Below are 26305 nucleotides of genomic sequence, written 5' to 3'. Positions count from 1 at the left end.
CTAACTCGAACTTTATTTTTTCTTCAAATTTGCACTTCAAGCAATTTGTACTCAAACCAACTCGTACGCCAACTATAAATCGTACTCAAACGAAGTCTTCACTACCAACTCATCCGACCAGCTACTCCAACCAACTAGTCCAACCAGCTCGTACTCCATGCCATATCGTACTCCATCCAACTCGCAAACCAGCTCGCACGCCAACCAAGTCGTCCAACCAGCTCGTCCTCTACCAACTTATCCGACCAGCTCGTACTTCAACCAACTCGTCCAACCAGCTCGTACTCCATGCCCTATCGTACTCCATCCAACTCGCAAACCAGTTTGTACGCCAACCATTCGTCCAACCAGCTCTTACTTGAACCAACTCCGTCCAACCAGCTCGTACTCAACCAACTTGTCAAACCAGCTCGTACGCCAACCAAGTCGTCCAACCAGCTCGTCCTCTACCAACTCATCCAACCAGCTCGTTCTCTAACAAACTCGCCACCAGCTTGTACGCCAACCAATCGTCCAACCAGCTCTTACTTAAACTAACTCCTCCAACCAGCTCGTACTGTAACAAACTCGCCAAACCAGATCGTACTCCAACCAACTTGTCAAACCAGCTCGTCCTCTACTAACTCAACCAACCAGCTCGTACTCCAACCAACTCGTCCAAACAGCCCGTACTCTAACAAACTTATCAAACCAGCTCGTACTCCAACCATCTCGTCCGTGCCAGCTCTTACTGGCGTCCATGGAGTAAGGAAGAGAAGGAGCTCGAACGACCCGCAAAACCGAAGAGTAACAAAATAATACCCTGACAATGCCCCTGTCTGACCAGTTGAAAAAGATAGGAGACCTCCAGCTGGACGGCCGATCAACGAGCAGGATTAGATCTCTTTGTACAGAAGGTGTGGTACCGCCAGACTGCACCGTTGCCTTAGTGTAAAGTTGAATCATTGGAGACAAGAATTGTGAAAAAACACGTTTTCATTTACCGTTTGTGTTTCACGGAAACATCATGGCATATTTTTACATTTTTTGTGACTTTCCGGTCACTAGCGGTGGTTCAAAATTTGGGTATTAGCACACGAGGGTGGTTGGTATTCAATTGTGTTTTTCGATTTGGTGGGCACAAGTGTCCACAATTTTTATCAGGTCTCAAAAAAGTTGTTTTTTTCTGTATTATTTCCATACGACATACGACACCATAGTTGAGTGAAGAACCAAGTGCGCACGCGCAAACTCACATACGCCAGGTCGCCCATTGTCTGTATAAGGTATGGGGTGATTTTTATGAGGTGTCGTTAAACGACCGCGGTACCACGGGTTCGACTTTTGAAGTCCCTTCGTTCGAGCTCCTTCTCTTCCTTCCTCCATGCTGCAACCAACTCGTTCAACCAACTCGTACGCAACCAACTCGTCCAACCATCTCGTACCCCCTATTACCAACTCATCCAATCAGCTCGTTCTCCAACACACTCGCCACCAGCTCGTATGCCAACCAATCGTCCAACCAACTCTTACTGCAACCAACTCGTGCAACCAGCTAGATCGTACCCACCCCTACCAACTAGTGCACGCAACAAACCAAAGTGCTATGAGAAACCATTTTGTTCTTCCTTTTTAAGCATTTGAAACTACTCTGCTAGGGTTAAAGCAATAGGCCATCGGTTTTTGTTTTTACATTTTTATTACGTCATCATTGCAAGCAACTTTCAACGGCTAATTCATTGCCACATAGTAAACAGTTTAGCGAAAATGATGGTATATGCGCTATACAAAAGCTTTCGTTTAGTTATAGCTAAGTATGCACACCTTTGTGATCAGGTGCGGATTTCACTAATAAGATAACAGTATATATAAATATTTCAATATGCAAAATTACTGGGTAAACTGTCTACCTTACCTCCTCTGGTCCATAATAGTAGCTACCGTTCCACTCCACCATAGCCGGCGGGTACTGCGACGCTGTAGCCCCGTTCAGCTCACACACCTTATCCCGCTCGGAGTAGTTGATGGAGAAACATCGAGTATCAGACAGACACAAATTGCCGCAGCTGATCACCGAAATACCCGCCAAGGTTTGGTATCCGTACCCTTGTAGGATCAGGTCGGCTATGCCACTGAAATACAGGCTTCGAGAGGTGCCGGTGGTTGCATTTTGACAGAGCTTGGCTGCCCCGACCGAAAGCAAATAAATGGCCGCCAAAAAGAGAACACAAACCATCTCGGAACAATTTTGTGTGTGCAAAAATCAGTTTATTCACTTGGTATCAATCGTTCAGTTGGTATCTTGGAAGTGGGTGGAAAGAAATGTTCAATAGAAGTAAATGATGCCACTAAAATCGCCCAAGAATTTAACTTCCTCTCAATTCAAGATTGCTGAATTAAAATTCCAGCTCACACCTTTCAGTTGTGGCACGAGTTGAAATGACAAACGCTGTTACGACGCGGCGGTGAAGCATTACGCCAAAAGAAATATGAATAACACGCTCTTCTCATATACTTTTCAAAGGCACCAGTCGACCCGCCCACTCTCGAAGTGGTGACGTCACTCGATTTGCATGATCTGCTCTCCAAAGATGGCGTGCGTCTAAGGAAAGTTGGTACACTGCTTCTTGCAACAGCAAACACGTGTTAGTTAAATTAAAAAATAAATGTATGATACCAGGGACGAAGGCGGGACTTGTTATACAGATCGTTCTCAGGTGGCTATTTGTGTGATTTATTGACATGTCTGCAGTTATCACACGACCAGTAGATGGTGTTTGTTAACTGCCAAAAATTATTAGTCCGCTGGACATTGATTGCATTGTTTGACTAACATTTTAAAGAGTCTTTGTTTTTGTTGTACTGTTATCCAGAGGACACGCCCTGTACAATGGGGAAGGGAAAACATTGCTTTTAATGTAATCTTGGAAAAAAAAACGCTCTGTTTAAATTGTGACGTCAGTATATGTGCCATGAAGATTATACTTCAAAATTTTAAAATAATGCCCCACATAAAATAAGCACAAGTTATTCAAAATTTGCATTTTAATACTTTTTTTACGACAAATGGGCGTTTCATTTTATTGTTTCGCTGGCTCTTATTTATCCATTCGCTTCCAGAAACGCTTTCCTGTATTTCTTCTTTCTCAATAATGAACGTTCATTCTTGGAAGTGTAAGTTTTTGTTAATACACCATCCACTCTATGATCGAATCAATCAGTACAAACATGGTATTAAATTAGGCAATCCCAATTAAAGGCAGTGGACACAATTGGTATTTACTTAAAATAATTATTAGCATAAAACCTTTCTTGGTGACGAGTAATGGGGAGAGGTTGATAGTATATAAAACATTCTGAGAAACGGCTCCCTCTGAAGTGCCATAGGTTTCGAGAAAGAAGTAATTTTCCACGAATTTGATTTCGAGACCTCAAGTTTAGAACTTGAGGTCTCGAAATCAACTATCGTAACGCACACAACTTCGTGTGACAAGGGTATTTTTTCTTTCATTATTATCTCGCAAGTTCGACGACCGATTGAGCTCAAATTTTCACAGGTTTCTTAATTGTATGCATGTGTTGGGATACACCAACTGTGAAGGCTAGTCTTTGACAATTACCAATAGTGTCCACTGCCTTTAAAGCTTTCAGTGTTTCATAATGGATGCGTTCGATTGGCTTCCCCGGGTCGACCCTGCGGAGCTCATTGGGATGAGCCCACGACAAGAGCTAATGGGAGACCTTCAGGACGCTTGGTGGCAGCAGACTTACCAACCAGGTAAAATCTATTGTTCTCGGTAATGTGCGCATGCTCAGAACTACGTAAACAATGGCAATTTACCTGGTAAGTCTGCTGCCACCTAGCGCCTCAAAGTCTCTCATTGAACGATCACTCGCCCACCAGTGGAGATCGTGCACCTCGAACCAGCCCCAAGTGACCCATTCCACAAGCAAGAAACTTGGGGCTGACACGATTGAGCCCCTGGAATGACGTGAAAGCTATTCGAACGTACCGGGGGCAGACCGGGGTCGACCTCGGGGAAGCTAATCGAACGCACCCATCTAGCTGTTTACATAAATTGCGAAAAACCCGTCTCGATGTTGTATTTTAGAATGTTGCAAAAAAAAACTTCAATATCACCGAAAAGAGTTGGCAATGATGGAGTAAAAATAAGTGTACAATGTAGTCACTAAACTTGTAACTATATATAGCAACCCTTGAAATGACAACAGCAAGACAATAATAACGGACGCGTATTAACGACTCTTTAATTGTTCAACTCAAACTTGTGTTGCTGGTGCGTTTTAAATTAACTTTTAAAACGAATCAAGGTGAGCCAAGATTCGTATCGATTATTTTGAGGCTGCGTGATTTTAGCTAAATTTAGGCGTAAATGAACAATTGCAAGATGTTTCATGAAGAACGGAAATAAGACCGGTGTCGCGGTCTCATATGTATGTTGTGCTCAAAGCTCCGGACTACCACGGTAGTGTAACGTCATGCCATACCTGCGCACAGCAAACAAAAGTAGTAGATTTTAGTGCAGGGCTAAGTCGACTCTGTTTTGCTCGAGCTGTCATGGCGGCGTCCACAGGTAAATCGTGTGATGAACGAGTTATCATCGACGACAGTATTGTGAAAAAACAGACACATAATCGAGCATGAACCCTCAATGCGCTTCACAAACAATAAACATAAAAAAAAATTCTAAGTGTGCCAACAAAATGCAACCTGAACAGAAAATAATCGGTATAAGAACAAAAATAGGTCTCCGAGATTTTTTTAATTCCCATTTTCCCATCCCGTAATATTAATACAAAGCCATTCCCATTACATTTCCCATTCGCTGTATACCCGAATCCGCCCGGATGAACAACTTGCGCGCATCTGCTCACTGAGCTCCGTGTCACCACGCTCAGCGTAGGAAAATGACACTCAAAAAGACCCCTCACTGAAAACTTTCACGAGTAAATGATAAGTACGTCTAGGTTTCTCACCAACTCGCTACGCATTTCAAAGTTCAAAGTATTACCTTTCATATGGTTATTTTTGAAATATTTATTATGTTCGGGAAAAAAGGGCTTTTTTCAATCGAAAACGGGGTGTAAAACCTCAAAATCGGCAAAGTCAATGGAGGTCAACACGATTATTGACCATTTTCCGGTGGGTTGCCTCACTGAATTGAACGGCACAGTCGTTCCTTTTGTCCCACAGATTCAACTCGCACTTCTGAATAAACTACATAAAATTTCCTTTCCACTCATATAAGAATCATTCTGATTGGACATGGGGAAAAAGGTTTTTTTTTTGCTTCCAATCATACAACGTCTCTCTTCTAAGACATGACCCGATTACAATATGCAAAGTGCTTCTATAGTCTGGCTCCGTGTATTCTCTTATAAACCCGCGTATAATGTAGGTTAAACGGGGAACTAGATCAGACCACGGATCGGTGTTAGTTTTTTTCCCCTTCATGGTTCGTTTTTAACTGATTAAATGGCTCAAAACTAAATTGTTCAGTATAGATATATATGATATATTATAAGGTTTCTGTTATTTTCATAACTATCAGTGGATATCGGCAAAATGAGTCTTGTTTGTCGTCCATGCTAGTCGGACCGTATCATTTTTTCTTCGAGGGGTAACTGTGAGTGTTGTTGTGATTGTTCCCCATCTCGCCTACACATGGGTCCTACTACTTGCCGTCAACTCGCCGTCAACTCACTTGTGCCGTCAACTCGCCGTCAACTCCTCCAATATACATTTAAAATCCACAAAAGAAGCATAGAACGGTGACGTATCGGCTAAAAGAGAATTTGCGTAAGTTTTCGGTCATATTTCGGAATAAAAATTGAGTTTTTTTTCTTGTGAAAAAAATTATCTCGAAGCAGCAAAACCGTCGGCCGCCATCTTGCTTTTTCATATGGATTAATCTTGGCCCAAGATGTCAATGATTGGTACTTTTTTTATCAACACAAAGTCGTTTTTGTGAATGAATTTGTACCGAAAACCATGAGAAATATGTAGTTTAGCCCAGACTTAACACTTCCGTGCCCCATTTATAAATTGTTCAAGTAAATTTAATGAGTTGACGGCACGAAAATGATTTGACGGCGAGTTGACGGCAAGTCGGCGAGTTGACGGCAAGTAGTAGGACCGCTACACATAGACATGTGCAATACGTGGAGAGGTAGGAATTTGTTTGTTTCTTAAAAAAAAAAAAAAAAGGTTTCTGCTTAGCATGTCATTACTTTTAGGTAGTAGTTTACAAACATGACATGATGGGTCTTCCCTCTTAGTTTACAAAAACACAATCATGCAGTTTTTAATTGCTTATTTATTATATTATAAAATATCAATTTTGGCAAGCCAACCCAATCATTCATTCAATCATCAAGAAAACAACTTTTGTTTACTCATCAGCCATCAGTACTAAATAATATTAAATTATTTGTTTCTGATGCATGATTATACTTTTGTAAGGGTCTAAATTAACGTGGTGGGCAGATGTAAATGCACAGTGAAAAACAATTTTACAAAGATACAAAACAGTTTCGTTAACGACTAAATGTATTGTAATGTTAGTTAAAGTTTGTGCAATTATAGTTTTTTTTTTTTTTTTTTTTTTTTAAACCAAACTTTATGAACTTGAAGTCATCGACTCGAAGTTTGTAGACAACAAACATTCATGTTTGTCGGTTAATGTTACTGGACCGTACAATATTTTTAGAAATCATTTCAACTGTTTTAAAAAGCCAAAATAAAATATGTTGATCCATTCGTGTGCTATTTTTTGCCACATATGCCATTTATACATGCCATATAAATATTTTTGTTATATTAAACTACACATCTCGTTCATGCAAAGTATTTTTGTAACTTGTACTACTATATTTTTTGGTAAACTATATTTATATGTAATATTTTTTACTGTTTTCATCATTAATTGTTTAAACTAAATTGGAGTTTACAGCAATACCAAATGCAACTTGTGTACATGAAAAGTTTATTTTCCAACCATTCCTGCAATATTTATATATCACATTATTGAACAAGTGGTTACTTATTATTGTATTCATACCATTTTTAATTGTTACATGTACTTATAAAATAAAACTTCATTTAGTTGAATAGTTTAAATCCAAAACCTTGTATTGTGTACTCAGATTGTGTACATTAGTTATACCCCCCCCCCCCACCACTTCCCCCCCCCCATTGTGTGAAATGGTCCAGTCCATTGACCCGTTTCACAAAGAATGTGTGTGCTTTGTACACAAGGTCAAATCCCCACGCTGCGCGCACACCAACAGAGGAAATGGGATTTGTTGCACAAAGTTGTTCATATAGGTATCCGCCTTTTCCCATCCCGTATAATTACATACCCATTCTCTTTAAAGGCAGTGGACACTATTGGTAATTACTCAAAATAATTATTAGCACAAAACCTTACTTTGTAACAAGTAATGGGGAGAAGTTGGTAGTATAAAACATTGCGAGAAACGGCTCCCTCCGAAGTCGAGTAGTTTTCGAGAAAGATTCACATGCTAAAACAGTTTTCGTCTTCCTAGGTCTATACCAGAACATAAACGAAAACCTAAACGAAAACCCAAAAAGGAACGTATGGTAACGTTCCGGCAGAGTAACCTGAATTTTGATTGGTTACCCAATATTCTTACAACAGGAGCGTGACTGCCTGTCCCCTCATTACTGGAACGCATGCAAATCTTTATTGTTTGAGATGAGAGGGGGTTGGATGGGCGCACCACGACCATGCCCGGGTTCACTGAGAGACACTCATAGCCCCATTGTGCACTAAATGTCGGCACACAAAGATAGGCATACCTTTCATAAGATATAAAAGTGCAATACAGCTTTAGAAGCCCGGCATGTTAGACAGCAAGTCGTTGGTTCAACCCGCCAAAATGAATTGAGTGCAGTGTGGAATCTCATGAATTTAAAGCCTTTTTCACACTATAGTTATTCCCGGGAAACTCCTGGGAATTTTTGGTCGATCTTTTCAAACTATTAAAGGCCTTTTCACACCATTAGTATTTCCTGGGGTTTGATCGTGATAAATGTGAAACGACCGTGCATATTCCTGGGAAATAGTGAGAACGGTTGCTGTGGCGGTGGTGGGGTTAAACTCCAGGGATTTTCCCGGCAGTTCATAAAAAAATAATGCCGCCCATCGCCTGCAATGCGGAAAGGGGGTGGCAATTTTAAGAATTGTTGGTCCATTTCGCGCTTTTTATTTATTTATTTATTTATTTATTTATTTATTTATTTTTTTTTTTATTTTTTTTTTTTCTCTCTTGATGTGGAGTTATATTACTCCGTTTATTCAACATTCATCAGCAAAGGCATACATCAAATAAACACACTATCAAAAGACACTCCGGTAAATACTTATAATATATAACAGGCACGGTAAGTAACAGAAGCTCAAAAAATAACAATAATAATAACAATAAACAATTTTTTTTTATTTATTTATTTATTTATTTATTTATTTATTTATTTATTTATTTATTTATTTATTTATTTATTTATTTATTTATTTATTTATTTATTTATTTATTTATTTATTTATTTATTTATTTATTTATTTATTTATTTATTTATTTACTTATTTATTTATTTTTTGTGAGCACATTCTTGTTAAAGACACTGTACAATTTGGGTAAATAATCAAAATATAAATTAGCATAACAAATTACTTGGTAAAGAGCAAATGAGAGCTAACAGTTGATAGTATCACAGTTTTTGAGAAAGAGTTAATTTCTCACTAAAATATCAAAAGACTTCTGCCCAGAAGCCTTTTATTACTACCCGAAAGCACACTTATTTGCAATTCAGTGACCAATAGGAGACTTTCCAACGCTAGGTGGCAGCAGACATACCGGGTAAATTTCCATTGTTTACGTAGTTCTGAACATGCGCATAATTCTGAGAACAATGGATTTACCCGGTAAGTCTGCTGCCCTCTATCGTCCCAGAAAGTCTCCCATTGAGTCCAAATTGTCACAGGCTTGTCATTTTATGCATCTGTTGGGAAACACCAAGTGAAAATAGTGGTCTTTGACAATTTATTACCAAACGTGTTAAGTGCCTTTAACTATAAAGGCACTTTTATGCTTTGGGGAATTTTGTATTTATTTTTGTAATTTATTGATACCATAACTTGTTCATGTGTGTCCCTCGAGTATAATGTATTACACTCCACCCCCGCTCAAGTATCTAAGGGGCTGAATGCACATTCCGATTTTCTCAGAGGAGTCAAGGGCCGTTTTAAAAAGCAAAACTCAGATGTAAAATCCCCTAGAAAATGAATATTTGAAGTCAATTTAAACATCACTTCCCCGAGAAAACAAAACAAGGGCTACTAATGTTTAAAAGGTATGCACGAAACGAAAACACATGGCTAAAGAAAAGAAAAAAGAACCATCTTCCTTCACCATCTGTAAATGCGTCTACCATGGAGCTATACCACCGGGATGAGGCTACTATTATTAAGAAAGAAAACCGCATAGCGCAGCCCCCGCCCCCATTTACCCAAATGGGCGGTATGTCTGCTAGTGAAACTGGGCGTACGCCAAATGGAATAATATTAGGTACCCATTTGACATGTACAGGCTTATAGATGCGGGCCTACTCCACACTCATGGACGATGAGTTGTGGCTTGTTTACTTATTTCTCAAAAACTACACAACCTCAGAAAGTAATATTTGAAGGGAAGCTTTCCACTATCATTATCTTCAAACCATGTAAGTTTAATGTAAATCTGTGGACATTTTGAAAAAGTACTCGAATTCTTTAATGGCAGGATACTCCATGACCCAATAGACTGATTGCGCAACACAACGCAAACACGGCGTTACTGCATGTAAACCTTCGTTAAAAAGATGATGTTTATTGTTGCAATTTTGTTCAATAAAGACTCAATTCTCGAAATCTGAAGAATATATTCCGGAGTTTGTAACATGAGACCTTACCGTTGGCTAAACAATGGCAGTATGGGTGAACACAGTCCCAACAACTAGAAAATTCCACGAGAATGTTCACGTGATATCATACGTTTGTGTACGGGAAGTCCGGTTTTACATTTTGCCCTCAATTTAATGTTTTTTAATTAAATTGACCGGGAAAAACTATATTCGCAACCACAAGCCAAAGCAACGTACTGTTGAGCTGTTGGATTTAAAACGCAACCTATAAATTATCATGGCGCTTATAAAGACACGGGCACTATTGGTAATAGTGTCAAAGAACCATGCAGTCTTCTCACTTGGTGTATCTCAACATATGCATAAAATAACAAACCTGTGAAAATTTGAGCTCAATTGGTCGATGAAGTTGCGAGATAAATGAAAGGAAAAAAACAAATCCTTGTCACACGAAGTTGTGTGCGTTCAGATGCTTGATTTCATGACCTCAAATTCTAAATCTGAGGTCTCGAAATCAAATTCGTGGGAAATTACTTTATCGAAAACTACGTCACTTCAGAGGGAGCTACCCACAATGTCTTATACTATCAACCTCTCCCCATTACTCTTGATCAAATCAGGTTTTATGATACTAATTATTTTGAGTAATTACCAATAAGTGTCCACTGCCTTTAAGATAATATAAACACTAAAACTAAATACAATTAAAACACTAGGCCTACGTTAAAAAAACCAAAAACAATAAACCTACCTCAAAAACCCTGTATGCTTTTTGTTGTGTTTCACCAAGGGACCCATTTTACACCGAAAGTTGACACTGGTTGACCCCTGTTTGGAGCCCTACACGATTTTGCGAATTGGCTGTTTCTAACCGGTACTCTCTTCAACTCTCCCCGTTTAACTTTCTCTATTATCGGTATAACTTTGCAGAAGGCGGAGGGGGTCCACCTTGGGTTCGGGACTGCAATGCTCCTACCCTTGTATCGCCATTCTAAATAATTGGCATACAGCTCAGGTTTGGAGTCCAACAGTTTTAGGTAATCCGCTAGCTCTTTCATGTTCTTGTAGTCACCGACGTAAATGAATGAGTTGGGCGGTGCAAGTTCCTCGTAAACTTTCCTGGGGGCGCCGTTGACGATCGGGACAGCCCCTTGCTGGAGCGGTTTCCCCCAAAACTTCTCCGTAATGTAATCACCACATTCCGTATTCTCCAATGACAGGTAAAATTTATATTGGTGCAACAAGTCCACCGAACATTTCCTCGTTTTATCGCATTTTAAGTTCCCGCATCTGCCGTACATATCGATGGGAATCAACTTCGTTAATTCGTGCACAAAGGCAGTCCTTGGCCAGAAAGTGTTGTGACAGTTACTGGATATCCACGCGACCAATTTGCTTTTTCCTTCAACCCATTCTTCGGGTGATTTTGTCTGATTTGTCATGGGCACCCCTGGTTCGTAGAATCCATACCGAGCGCTGATCTCAGAGCCCGGGTGGTACGTCCAGGTGGCGTGGACTGGAAGGGTGAAACCTCTGCCGGCGTTTCGCGGGTTTTCCCGTGAGTGATATATCCACGCCTGGGTGGGGTTTGCGGGTGCGGCCAAGCGCGTTAGGGTGGTCATCAAAATGAAGACAACTGCATCCATCCCTTCAAGGAGTTTCTTTCCATCAGCGACTGAGAGCTCAAGATTACAGTGATTGGCACAACGTATGTTTTTAGCATTTAATCTTCGAAACCCGCGGCTTCCAATCAATTGGACCCTGTAATGACACTGGCCCTCGGATGCTGAAGAGTTCGGTGAAATCTTCTTGTCGGTGGTAGTTTGATCACTTGTTAGTAATTTGGTATTTGTGGACAGTACTTTGCTGTGGAATAATCGTGAAGGAGGCGGATCATGAGCACCTTTGTGATTGTTCGTCATCTTTACACTTTTATAGACGCTTGGTAAAGTCGTCAACAAGTAATATACGTGAATAATCAGACCGACACTGAAAACGCCACAGAAGATTTGTTTCTAAAGACAGAAAATAAAATGGAACACTGTATTGGAAAAAATAGTTTTACAATAAGTGTGGATTGAAAGTCTTATGAGTGTTGGCCTTCATTTTAAACAAATATTTTTGTTTGGAGCATACATTTCTTACAAAACTCTGACTACCTTTAATTGTGTCACATCCTGAGTAGCCCATCGACCAACTCGATTTCACAAGTAACTTAAAACTAAGTAAATAATGTATAATTACATCCCATCACCCCAACTAAAGAAACAGTAAAAATGTCAAGAAGGGCTTGGAATTGAATACAAAAAGACAACCAGTACTTAAATAAAATAATAAAGTAGTTTGAAAATTTAAACAATTATAACAACACTCTAAAAACAAAAACAAAGGGAAAGTAAACAACCATCCTGATTCCTCGCCCCAATAAAGAAGCGAATATCGGGGCAACTTTGGCTGGGGCGACTTTGCCAGGGGCGACTTTGTGAGGGGATGACTTTGAGCGGGGCGACTTTGTAAGTGAGGGGACAAACTTGCTAGGGGCGACTTTGTAGTGGGCGACCCTGCGGGCAACTTTGCTGGGACGATTAGACTGGTTTCCGAGCAGAAGATCCTGGAATGGTCAGAAAAGTTTCTCGCTGGAAATACACTTAACAAAATGGCCTTTATAGGGCCTTTTCGCTTACGAAATAAAACATTTAACTTTCGAAAAGCAATTCAAATAGTAACTAAAAAGTACCGAAATAATATACCACTGCGAGTAATGTGTTAAAGAATACTTCACTTACCGCTGTCGCCATTTTGAGCTTGAATGCTATAGCACCAACAGGAGGTTATTCAAAACAAAATGCCGTGGGATTTGAGGCATTACATATTGAGGTATTGATAAATAGGCTTGTAGTAACACCATGTGAATCTACTTGCCGACTATACCATTATTTTCTTCTTTTCTGAACTTCTTGCTTTATATTCTACCACCGTGGAGTAGATTTTTCGGAACTGGGAAAGAAAAAAATATAATCAACCCACCAAGCACATACACACATTGTGTTACCGCGAGCCTTATAACATTTGAATATGTTTAGTAAATGCATTTTTTTCTTTTCTTCTGCAAACCAAGTTGTTCGTTCAACCGGGAAACTGTTGTGCGCTTCAAACCATATAGAGCTGGGTTCCAGCTCAGTGACCACCGTGTATTGTCACACAACGAGTAGTCCCCTCACCTCGGTGGCCATGACCTTCGGTAAGTACACATCCATTCATTTCAGAGGTAGACGCTGTATATCAATCACGGTTATACCAAAGTGTCCACCTTTACCCATTCCGGAGGTAGGTTGTACATGTGAATTTCCGACATGCTCCGGGGACAGATATCCGTATAACACCGACCCCCGACCCGCCTACCCAACTCATTAAAATCAACCACGCCAAAGTGATGCTGAAATTAACGACTTGCCCTCTACATCACGATGTCATGACTGTATGCGAAATATTCACTGCAGATCCTAAGGATATGGTACAGTTTTGTTTACATAAATCTTGTATTCAAGTCGTTCTTAAAAAAAAGCCCCAATAATTGGGTTTTCACCATGAGAAACAATTATTGTTTTTCACAGAGAAAGCCTCAAAATCTAATTCTGAGGTCTCGAAATCAAATTCGTTGAAAATAACTTCTTTCTCGAAAACTACGTTTTCAGAAAAAGCTGTTTCTCACAATGTTTTATATAACCAACCTATCCCCATTACTCGTTACGAAGTAAGGTTTTATGCAAATAATTGTTTTGAGTAATTACCGATAGTGTCCACTGCCCTTAAACAACCGCTGCACAAAAAAAAATCACAATAAAGCTTTGGTGAGTCTCATTTTGCGTATTTATTTGTATTGCAAGCAAAACTTTTGCCTCAAACATTTCCATAGTTTCTTTTGACACTGAATTATGTAATTATTAGATTCACATAAAGGGAATGTGTACGTTTTGTTAATCACTCTTAAAATGAATGGTATGAACAACTAACTTGGTTAAAACTTCAAATTAAACATAGGCACTGAAACTTAATTGATTAATTTATAACTTACCTTACACATATAGACAAACTAAAAGTTCCGAGACTCCAACCTCCCAGACCATGGCCCAATTTCATAGAGCTGCTAAGCACACACATTTGCTTAGCATGAATGTTTGGCCTTGATAAAGACACGATTTAAATATCCACGTGATTTTCAGGATAAGCAAACAACAGCCGAATACCAGTAACAAGCAAAATGCAACAAATAGAGGGTTGGAAATCCGGTTTTTTATCAAGGAAGAAATTTCTTGCTGGGCAAAAATTAATGTTCGTGCTTAGCAGCTCTATAAGATTGGGCCCAGGCTTACAGGTTGCATACTGGTTTCAGTAAATTAACTTTCTTAATATTAGTCTTCATAACATCACTACGCCATCATACAAACTGTTGGTGATGCAACAATCGGTACGCGCTCCATTACGAAGCATTCGCAGGAAGTATGAACCGGGCTTTACTGTTTCGGTCACTGATCGAGTGTTTAACCAATGACAATTTCAAGCGAAACAGTTTTTGGTTACGACTGCCAAAACGCACCCAGTAGTCACATAACAGTATAAAGCGTTTTGAGAATCTGTTCACATTGAAGTACAAACATGTGGTTAAAACAATCGCACAACATCGGTAAACAGTATTGTCCCAAAGGCCCACAAAAAAAGTCGTGTACCAGTGAAAATTTAGGCTCAATCGGTCATCAGAGTCGGGAGAAAATAACGGGTAAACCCACCCTTGTCCGCATGTTTCGCCGTGTCATGACATGTGGTTAAAATAAATATGTTATTCTCGATATCGAGAATTGATATTGCTTTAATGTTTTCTCAAAAAGTAAAGCATTTCATGGAATAATATTTCAAGGGAAGTCTTTCACCATTACCTTCTGTAAACCCTGTAGGTTATTTGTAAATCTGAGAACTTTTAATTTTTGTTCTGTTCAGAAAGTGTCCAATGGCTTTAAAGGCAGTGGACACTATTGGTAATTACTCAAAATATTTATTAGCATAAAACCATAAAACCTTTCTTGGTAACGAGTAATGGGGAGAGGTTGATATTATAAAACATTGTGAGAAACGGCTCCCTCTGAAATAATGTAGTTTTCGAGAAAGAAGTAATTTTCCACGAATATGATTTCGAGACCTCAAGTTTTAAATTTGAGGTCTCGAAATCAAGCATCTAAAAGCACACAACTTCGTGTGACAAGGTTTTTCTTTTCTTTTTCTTTCATTATTATCTCGCAACTCCGACGACCAAACGAGCTCAAATTTTCACAGGTTTGTTATTTGATGCATATGTTGAGATACACCAAAGTTAGAAGACTGGACTTTGACAATTACCAATAGTGTCCAGTGTCTTTAAGGAAAATTATGTCGGTTTTTATCCCCAAGAATTTGAATCTGAGAATCGTTTCTGTCAGATACGTTTCCAGATTTTCAGCGATATCTTTTAAAACGCTATTTAGAAATGAATTGTTCACAGGGCCCAGTTTCATAGAGCTGCTTAAGCACAAAATGTTGCTTAAGCAACAAAATCCTTGCTTAGTAAAATCAGATTACCGGCCAAGACTCCACTCAATTGTTACGCTAAGTAAACAACAGCTAAATACCAGTCACAAGCAATGTATATGGCATGGCATTTTGGCCAGTAACATGTGTAAAACAAGCGAGCTATTTTCATGCTTAAGCAATTTTTTTGCTTAAGCAGCTCTATGAAATTGGCCCCAGGTTAGTTTTTATAACAACCGAATGGTATGTTCCCCTTGATAAGCGTGTTTTATATATTTGTTGTGGTATCATTAAAATGTAAATGAGACTGCACACTGTTGTTGTTTACAATGTTCATCGTAGTTTTAGTGATAAGCATCATATTTCAATGCCAAATTTTCGTGTGTACACATACATGTGAAATTATATTAAACGTCTTGTATGAGCGTATACATTGTCGGCTAGGGCATGTCTTTTTTCGTGTTCTTGGAACAGATACACATTGTGTGTCGGTCTGCAGGGTTTTATGAAAGCTTGTACGTGTACTTCGTAACAATACTTATAATAATAATTCGAGAATCAAAATGCGCCATTTCCACAATAATGACCAATCATGCATCAACAAGAAGTATTAAAAAACATTTTAGATAAAACGTACAGACAAATTACAGACTAGCAAACTTACACAAAAGCAAGATTAAAAAGATAAGTCTCCACTTTTCCCTTAAAAATGTCAATGGATTGAAAGTGTTGAATGTCAGATGGCAGCTCAGTCCATAGTGTGGGGGCATCCTATGAAAATGATCTGTCACCCAATGTTTGTAACGTGGGAAAAGCTAAACACAACTCATTTTTAGAACGTGGATTATTTCTTAACACACATGATAACACCAATGTAATTAGGAGCTAAACCATTTAAAGCGTTGTATGTTAAAATGAAACTAACGAATCAATAGGCAACCAGTGAACTTGACGCAGCTGGCGTAATGTGGTTAACATTTATAGTGTTGTGTAACTAATAAGCTTTAGTTCTAAACGGAACATTGTGCATGAACAAAAAAGTGTCTACTACCATAGTAGTATAGTTTGCTTTTCTGTAGTAAGGCAAGAAAAAAAAACCGATTGAAATGTAGGTAAACGTTATGTAGGTAAACATTACGAACCTTTCCTTTTTAATTAAGTGTTGAACAGTTTTCTTTTGGCCGTGATTATTTTTTTTTTTTTTACGCGATTAAGATAATTGTACGGAGCCCCTAATGGACACAGGTAATACATAAGATTGACAACGTAAAGAAGAAGTTGAAACATTTCGTTCCCTCAAAATAACCTTTCATTCCCCGCGATCACTTCGTTGCGTCGAAACACTCAAATTGTTACTTCGAAGGGGCGAAATAACATTTCAGGTAGTCTTGGTTCAAGACTCTCTATGATAGCGGTATTTGGTTGATAGCTGTTCGTGGTTGATAGCGCGTTGGGGTGATAGCGCGCCCTCTTGAGACAAATCCAGGAGAGTCTTGAACAACGACTACATTTCAGGGGAAGAGGAGTACAACTATTTATACTACTTTGAAGTAGTGTTTGCTGTTTATGTTTACTACACTTAATGATATCTTTGCTTCACTCTGTTATACATGTAATTGTCGATATTTTTCTTGGGAAGTTTAACAATAAATATATGTGTATTTTAATTGAATTCAATTGAAATGAATTTAATTGAATTGAATTTAATTGAATCGAATTGAAAAGAGCCGGTGTACGTAGTCTCGACGATTCGAATATCAAACTCTGCTACTCTTCAGGGGAATACTGAATAACTGATGGTGGTTGAGCTTAAGTATCGCTGAAGGGATGTACAAGTTGGATTCTTCCCACCCAATTTAATGTGCATCCCTCCAGCAATAATTCAGCCAAACCACCACTAGTCCAGCAATCTCCTGAAGACAAGCACTGAGTATACTTTGAAACGTCGAGACTATTCCGGTGTCAGAGGCAATTGTGTCCGCCATTCAATACTGTCCGCTCCGGACACTTTTGCATATGCAAACGTGTCCGGGGCTATGCAAAAATAGTCCGGTGGACATGTGCATGACTGTATGCATGTATGTGCGCGCGTAAAAGCATGCGTGCACGCACTGAACCTACGTAATGCATCACGTATTTGATGATGGCAGCGAATACCTAACGGCCGAACATATTTTGCCATGTTATCCATGACATGCCCTTAGCTTGTAAAAAGAAAAGGCGAACATGTTCCGTCGACCAAGGGCGTTTAACTGCAAGGATGGTTTTGCACGGGGGCGGACTCAACTGCATATGCAAATGTGTCCGGGCGGACACAATTGCACTCTGCAGCAGCGTCCGGGCGGACACGATTGCATATGGAAAATCATCCGGCGGACATTATTGCACATGCAATAATGTCCTCCGAATAGTATTGCATAGAGGCAGAATTGCATGCGACACCGGCTCTTTTCATCATAGCTAGCACTCCCTCAAAAGAGATATTATACATGGTAGTATACTCGCAAGTGTACTATTTCGTACTTATAGTTACTTCTTAATATTCACACCATGCAAAGCATCAGACACCATTTTAACATTTCGGTGAACGAAGTAATATCTAGGGGGAACGTGACATTATTTCGAGGGAAGGGAACAACACAGTTGCAGTATTCTTTTTACCTTTATCAATGTTTGTGTTACCTGTCCCTCATTACGGAAGTTGCGGACAGCAGAAAGCTCGACCAGAGTCGTCTGGCCTCGGAGTGTGTGCCACAATGCCTCCATAACACTCAACTACGGGCCCTGTCGTATGTACTGCACATTCGTCAGGATACAGTTTAGCATCGCGGTTGGGCTCTGCAAAATAAAGCCAGAGTGAATTCAAGACATTGTCGGGTTGGTGAAAAGGTTGACGGTACCCCTGTAGGTAGGCTTCTTTCAACTCGGCAAGGGTACATAGGTGAGCTTGCAGAGCAGAGCAAGCACTCGCCATCCCATCACGGTCTTCCTTAGCGTACACCTCTTCTGTGATGATGGGGTCTCGAGGGCTGATGAGCCCGGGGCAGCACATGGCAGGAGAAGAACTCTCTGAACTCGGGACTGGGCAGCACAGGACTGGACCGGATGGATCTGGCCTCGGCGTGTTGGACACAACGCCCTCATAGCACTCTGAGTAATTAATGCATCCATCGGTGATCAGTCGAGCGTCGCGGTTGGGTATCGAGAAATAGAACCATTGGCTGCTGTCAGGTTGTCGGTAGCCGCTCAAGTATGCCTCATTCAACTCGGGCAGTGTACAGAGGTGAGCGTCTAAGTCAGAGCAAGCCTGTGCCTGCCCATCATGGTCATTAACAGTGTAGGTCTGACTCGCAATGATTGGATCTGGTGTATGGTACTCTTGGTAGGTCAGTCCAGTCGCACTCACCATGACCTTGCTACCGAGTGTAGAGTACCAGAAGCTGATAGCAGAAGGTATGTCTGGGTATTTTCCAGCCTCGTAGGCCTGATGTAATTCCCATGGTTGACAGAGATGTTTGCCGGCTCCTTGACACTCGTCTGAAGCTGAGTGGTGCGAATCTGAAGACATCGTAAAGAAAGTATACACAATATTGTCAAGTAACATACCAAGAGAGCACACTCACAAGTTATCTTAGAAATTACTCAAAATTAGACCTACCTGATATCTTGGTTTTGAATAGCTGAAGCTGTTTCACAAAGCCCGGCTGCAAATTAAAGGGGGAAAAACAGGTCAAAAATTTTAAAACTCAAAATTTAATCACCACATCTATAATTCTGACACCATCTTTGTTTAGTGTTGTTCACACATAATTCCTGATGGTCAGAATAGAACCATCCCATGCGGTAGGGCCACTCACATAAACTTGTAAACGCCTTGGACCTCCCTTTGTCCCTCTTGTAAATTTTTGCAACAGCTCCCGTTGGTTTTGTACACGTTTTACAACTGTGGACCTTTCCCAAATCGTGGACTCTTTCCTTTTGTTTATAGGTCCCCGGTTTGAATGTGTATACCTTCTCATGAGTTGAGAGTTATAAATGAGGAGCACGATGGATTAGCTAGCCCGGTGAGCCCCCCCACCCCCCCCCCCAAAAAAAAAAAAACGGGGGACATCCAAAGCCTAAATTCATTTTAACGTGTGTGAACCTCTTTGTGGATAAGAGTAAATTTCGTAACTCTTTTGGTAGTACAGCTTCAAATATTAATTTACCAGGTTGGGTAAAGGCAAACAAATCAATTGATGCTTTTGTTAAATTAGCGTCATAAAGTGTGCGAGTAACTTAAAAAGTATGGTCATTGTCTAGCCCTATAGGTATATATAGGACCCTTCTGTAGTATAATACGAAAGTGTAAGGCCGCCAGGGCCAGGTCAGCGCATAATTGTATATCCATTGGCAATTTGGTGGTTTACAACCGTTTTATAGCTTATTGTCATTGTTGTGACGTCATTGAATGCACACAGCGTTAACATCTGAAATGGCCTATTGTTACCATGGTAGCTGTTTATTTTGTTCATAATTGTAGCTTGCTTTTTACACATTTTTACGAATTATCTTCTGCCTGTAGAACTTTTGATCAACGCATGGCGGCCAATACTTGAAGGTTTAGTTGATTACTTTTTAGCAGACCAATTAAGCATTCGTTATGTCAAATGATTTTCGCAGTGTCTTCTGGACTGACACGTAGGCATGCTGTTTTGTTTTGTTTGTGGCTTTGAAATGAAGCGGGTGGAAATCTACACCGATATTTCCATCAATGCCATCCTGCACTTTGGTTAGTTAAAAATGTCATCCTTCGGCAAAAGCAATCATTGTCGCAGTTCGTCCTTGGAAATGAGTATTGCCAGCGAAGCCAACAAATATAAAGACAAATGAAAACTACATAATTACTATTGTCATTTAATACTAATTACGGCTCGATAGGAACCGGGGTCGCATTGATACTGAATACATGCACACGCTCCCAGAACATGTACGAATTGCGTTTTTCCATGGGTGGTATTTATACGATGTGTTGGCTATTAAACGTTATCACCAAGAAACTAGAAATTTACATTCAGGTCTTTTGCTCACGAGTCCGAAGTTACTCCGAACAATAGTTTTTTCAATCTCGCACGACCTATTATGAGCACAGCTAAAAATCATCTCCCTATTAATATTATGTGTCAGTTATGTATTATGTAAGGGAGACTGTTAATAGCTGATGTCAATATTACTTCATTGGAGGATAACACGTATTGTAATATGTCAAGTCGTAAACTTTGGTGAAATTCACTTAAAATATTTTCAAAGAATAGGGAAATCGAGTTATATGACTATAAAAAGATTTCGATTGTGTAAAAAACAGGTCTTTTTCTTCAGCCGCGCCACGCATCTGGAACTCTCTACCACTTAATCTTCGATCTTGTGTTTGTACCGCAAAATTCAAGTCTCTTCTCAAAACTTATCTTATGTCACAGGTTTTCAATGACTAATTTTGTTGTGTCTGTTTTTCTTTGTGTTGTGTTTTGTTTTTGGTTTTACTGCGCCTTGAACACCCAGCAGGGTGGATATGTGCGCATTACAAGTCTTGTTATTTCTATTATTATTATTATTAAAAAACAATCATTTTGAATGCCCTTATCCAGGGCTTTTCTGAGAGATTTGCGAAAAGCCCTGTTATGTAATCACTCCCATAACGTCATCTCTGGGAGATCCAATTTGTAAAGCCGCTTTGTTGCAGCGTTGAGGCATAACAAAGCAAGCTCCCAGAGATGACATCAGCGGCATTGTCCTTTGACGTGCGCTCTCAACGGCAGGAGTGTTTTTAGTTTTCCAAAACCTTTCGGTTGGGGCCTGATTTTTTAATCGATAATTACGAAAAATTCAGAAGTGTACTCATATCAAAATTACATTAAAATGGTGAACAAGTGCATTATAAACAAGTTAAAATACCATTTCTGTTGAAAACATTCCGCTCAGGTAGCTGTTTAAGATTTCACTGCATACGCTGGTGGCTCCCGGCTATGGCATAAAAACGTAAAAGGGGGTCCAAGTGACGGTGAAGAAAATGAGAAGTGAATGCTTCAGTTTGTTTTTTAACCGATACGCCCAATTAGGTGTGTACTACATTTACAACCCCCGTTCTGTCAATGTTCAACTTACCTTCTCTGGTCCATAATAGTAGTTGCCGCCCCACTCCACCATAGCCGGCGGGTACTGCGACGCTGTAGCCCCGTTCAGCTCACACACCTTATCCCGCTCGGAGTAGTTGATAGAGAAACATCGAGTATCAGACAGACACAAATTGCCGCAACTGATCACCGAAATACCCGCCAAGGTCCGGTATCCGTATCCCTTGAGGATCAGGTCGGCTATGCCACTGAAATACAGGCTTCGAGAGGTGCCGGTGGTTGCGTTTGGACAGTGGTTTGCTGCCCCGACCAAACGCAAATAAGTTACCGCCAAAAAGAGAACACATACCATCTCGCAACAATTAGTGTGTGCAAAAATCAGTCTATTCAGTTGGTACCAATCGTTCAGTTGGTAGTTTGAATTGGGTTAAAGAAATGTTCAATAGAATAGAACAGTGTAAGTGCCGTTAAAATCGCATTAACTTCCTCCTAATTTCAAGATTTCAAAATCAACATTTCAGCTCACTCTTCAGTAGTGGCACGAGTTGAAATGACACACGCTGTGACGATGCGGCGGTAGCTTTTGAATCATGAAAACCCAAAGAAATATGAATGACACGCCCTTCTCATACTTTTCAAGGATGGCGCGCATCTGAGGAAAGTTGGTACCCTGCTTCTCGCAAATACAAACACATGTTAATAAATGAAAAATAAATGTAGAATACCAGTGACGTAGGCGGACCTTGTCACACAGATCTTTCTCTGGTGGCTATTTAATGTAATTTATGACAATGTCTGCAGTTATCACACGACCAATTGGTGATTTATTGTTAAATGCCAATAATTGTTGGTCTGTTGGACTCTGATTGCATTGTTTGACTAATATTTAAAAGAGTCGTGTTTTTCTTTGTAATATTATGTGATTGGAAAAGCGCTAAACACTAGGTAGAAAATTGCTTTGAGTGTAAAGAAAACAAAAGATTAAAGCACCCTGTTAAAATTATTACGTCAGTATGAAATGTGCCACGTAGATTATACTTTAAAAAAAACATTAATTAAAATAAAGCAACACAAAAATAAGCACACATTTTTCAAAATTTGCTTATTGTATACTTTTAACGATAAGTTGGCGTTTCGTTTCACTTTTGTTACACGGGCTCTTGTTTATCATGCACGGTCTTTTACACTTGTAGGTTTGTATACCGCTTTCCTGTATTTCTTCCCTCTCAATAATGAACGGTCATTCTTGGAAGTGTAAGTTTTTGTAAATACACCATCCACTGATCGAATCAATCAGTACAAACATGGTATCAAATGGTATCAAATGCTAATCCCATTAAAGTAGAGTCTACAAAGAAAGTTTTCAGCTTGTCATAATGGATGCGTTCGATTAGCTTCCCCGGGTCACGATTTTTTTTTTCCAAACGACATTGCAATATTTTGTTCCCCTTTCCGTCAAAATTGGCTCTTTCCGTCAAATTACGTCAACATGAAATTGGCCTGCTCTTTTACCAAATCATTGCAATGTCGTTTTTGAAAAACAAATTAGCCCCGGGTCGACCCTGCGGTGCTCATTCGGGTGAGCCCCTGACAAGAGCTAATCGAACGATCACTCGCCCTCTAGTGGTGACGTCGTGCACCTCGGGCCAGCCCCAAGTGACCCGTTCCACAAGCAGGACACTTGGGGCTGACCCGGATGAGCCCCTTGAATGCCGTCTAAGCTTTTCAAACGTACCGAGGGCAGGACCGGAGGTCGACCCGGGGAAGCTAATCGAACGCACCCATTTATCTGTTGACATAAATTTCAAAAACTGTCCCGGTGTTGTATTTTAGATTGTTAAAAAAACTTCACCAAAGAATTGGCTAGTTGTTGAAACGGTAATGGTGGAGTAAAAAGAGTGTTCAACCATAGACCTGACGATTGCTACATAATAAGACTGGACGCGTTATTATTATGGCTCCTTGTTCAACTCAAACTTGAGTTGCTGATGCGTTTTTGATTAACTTTAAAAACAAAGGAAGGTTCGCTGCGATCCATATCGATTTTTGTTGCGGCTGTGTGATTGTAGCTATATGAAGCGTATGAAAATGAACAATTTCAAGATGTGTAATAAAGCACAGAAATAAGATCAGACGCCATTTCTATTGTCCATAGAACCAAAATAGAAAGAAAAGATTTTAAAAAATCATGTATGTGTTGTGGTAAGGTTATGACCCAGATTGTTGTGACCCGGGGCTTTTTTTTTTTTTTGAGAATACATAATTCACATGGCCGTTGTGACACGAAGTCCAAGAGAATATGTTTCCACCCACTGATCGAATCAATCAGTACAAACATGGTATCAAATGGTATCAAATGCTAATCCCATTAAAGTAGAGTCTACAAAGAAAGTTTTCACCTTGTCATAATGGATGCGTTCGATTAGCTTCCCCGGGTCACGATTTTTTTTTCCAAACGACATTGCAATATTTTGTTCCCCTTTCCGTCAAAATTGGCTCTTTCCGTCAAATTACGTCAACATGAAATTGGCCTGCTCTTTTACCAAATCATTGCAATGTCGTTTTTGAAAAACAAATTAGCCCCGGGTCGACCTTGCGGTGTTCATTCGGGTGAGCCCCTGACAAGAGCTAATCGAACGATCACTCGCCCTCTAGTGGTGACGTCGTGCACCTCGGGCCAGCCCCAAGTGACCCGTTCCACAAGCAGGACACTTGGGGCTGACCCGGATGAGCCCCTTGAATGCCGTCTAAGCTTTTCAAACGTACCGAGGGCAGGACCGGAGGTCGACCCGGGGAAGCTAATCGAACGCACCCATTTATCTGTTGACATAAATTTCAAAAACTGTCCCGGTGTTGTATTTTAGATTGTTAAAAAAACTTCACCAAAGAATTGGCTAGTTGTTGAAACGGTAATGGTGGAGTAAAAAGAGTGTTCAACCATAGACCTGACGATTGCTACATAATAAGACTGGACGCGTTATTATTATGGCTCCTTGTTCAACTCAAACTTGAGTTGCTGATGCGTTTTTGATTAACTTTAAAAACAAAGGAAGGTTCGCTGCGATCCATATCGATTTTTGTTGCGGCTGTGTGATTGTAGCTATATGAAGCGTATGAAAATGAACAATTTCAAGATGTGTAATAAAGCACAGAAATAAGATCAGACGCCATTTCTATTGTCCATAGAACCAAAATAGAAAGAAAAGATTTTAAAAAATCATGTATGTGTTGTGGTAAGGTTGTGACCCAGATTGTTGTGACCCGGGGCTTTTTTTTTTTTTTGAGAATACATAATTCACATGGCCGTTGTGACACGAAGTCCAAGAGAATATGTTTCCACCCACTGATCGAATCAATCAGTACAAACATGGTATCAAATGGTATCAAATGCTAATCCCATTAAAGTAGAGTCTACAAAGAAAGTTTTCACCTTGTCATAATGGATGCGTTCGATTAGCTTCCCCGGGTCACGATTTTTTTTTCCAAACGACATTGCAATATTTTGTTCCCCTTTCCGTCAAAATTGGCTCTTTCCGTCAAATTACGTCAACATGAAATTGGCCTGCTCTTTTACCAAATCATTGCAATGTCGTTTTTGAAAAACAAATTAGCCCCGGGTCGACCCTGCGGTGCTCATTCGGGTGAGCCCCTGACAAGAGCTAATCGAACGATCACTCGCCCTCTAGTGGTGACGTCGGGCACCTCGGGCCAGCCCCAAGTGACCCGTTCCACAAGCAGGACACTTGGGGCTGACCTTGAATGCCGTCTAAGCTTTTCAAACGTACCGGGGGCAGGACCGGGGGTCGACCCGGGGAAGCTAATCGAACGCACCCATTTATCTGTTGACATAAATTTCAAAAACTGTCCCGGTGTTGTATTTTAGATTGTGAAAACAAACTTCACCAAAGAATTGGCTAGTTGTTGAAACGGTAATGGTGGAGTAAAAAGAGTGTTAAACCATAGACCTGACGATTGCTACATAATAAGACTGGACGCGTTATTATTATGGCTCCTTGTTCAACTCAAACTTGAGTTGCTGATGCGTTTTTGATTAACTTTAAAACAAAGGAAGGTTCGCTGCGATCCATATCGATTTTTGTTGCGGCTGTGTGATTGTAGCTATATGAAGCGTATGAAAATGAACAATTTCAAGATGTGTAATAAAGCACAGAAATAAGATCAGACGCCATTTCTATTGTCCATAGAACCAAAATAGAAAGAAAAGATTTTAAAAAAATCATGTATGTGTTGCGGTAAGGTTGTGACCCAGATTGTTGTGACCCGGGGCTTTTTTTTTGTTTTGAGAATACATAATTCACATGGCCGTTGTGACACGAAGTCCAAGAGAATATGTTTCCACGAGGCGAAAAATTAATTTAGTATATTTTAAAACAAATATATTTTGATTCCCTCAGAAAGAAAGGTTCTTCGTTTAATTGCTTTCCTGTCGTATTATATTGTGTATATATTTCTACCTTTTTAAAGAAAGTACATGTTTTGTTTTGTTTTCGCCCTTAGCTTTTGTCTGTAGCTTTACACGACGAGGATCAATATGAGCAGTTCTAAATGTTTATTGTTTAAAGCCATTGGACACGTTCGGTAAACAGTATTGTCCAAAGGCCCACAATTCGTGTATCACAACTTATATATAAAATAACAAACCTGTGAAACTTTAGGCTCAATCGGTCATCGGAGTCGGGAGAAAATAACG

The 26305-nt window shown here is 39.9% G+C and overlaps 1 protein-coding gene across 1 annotated transcript; it reads right to left on the bottom strand.

Moving 5' to 3' along the window:
- Positions 1–10645: 10645 nt before the first annotated feature.
- Positions 10646–12885, bottom strand: LOC117289471 (glycoprotein 3-alpha-L-fucosyltransferase A-like). Its single transcript, XM_033770609.1, has 2 exons — positions 12712–12885; positions 10646–11940 (listed from the first exon to the last, which is right to left on the bottom strand). Exons 1-2 carry the CDS (start codon positions 12721–12723, stop codon positions 10708–10710), a joined length of 1245 nt encoding a protein of 414 aa, XP_033626500.1. The 5' UTR covers positions 12724–12885; the 3' UTR covers positions 10646–10707.
- Between the last annotated feature and the right edge of the window lie 13420 nt (positions 12886–26305).

This window comes from Asterias rubens, chromosome 4, assembly GCF_902459465.1.
Source record: "Asterias rubens chromosome 4, eAstRub1.3, whole genome shotgun sequence".
Lineage (NCBI taxonomy): Eukaryota > Metazoa > Echinodermata > Asteroidea > Forcipulatida > Asteriidae > Asterias > Asterias rubens.
The sequence above is the reverse complement of the archived record's forward strand: the minus strand, read 5'-3'. Positions and strand labels throughout refer to the sequence as shown.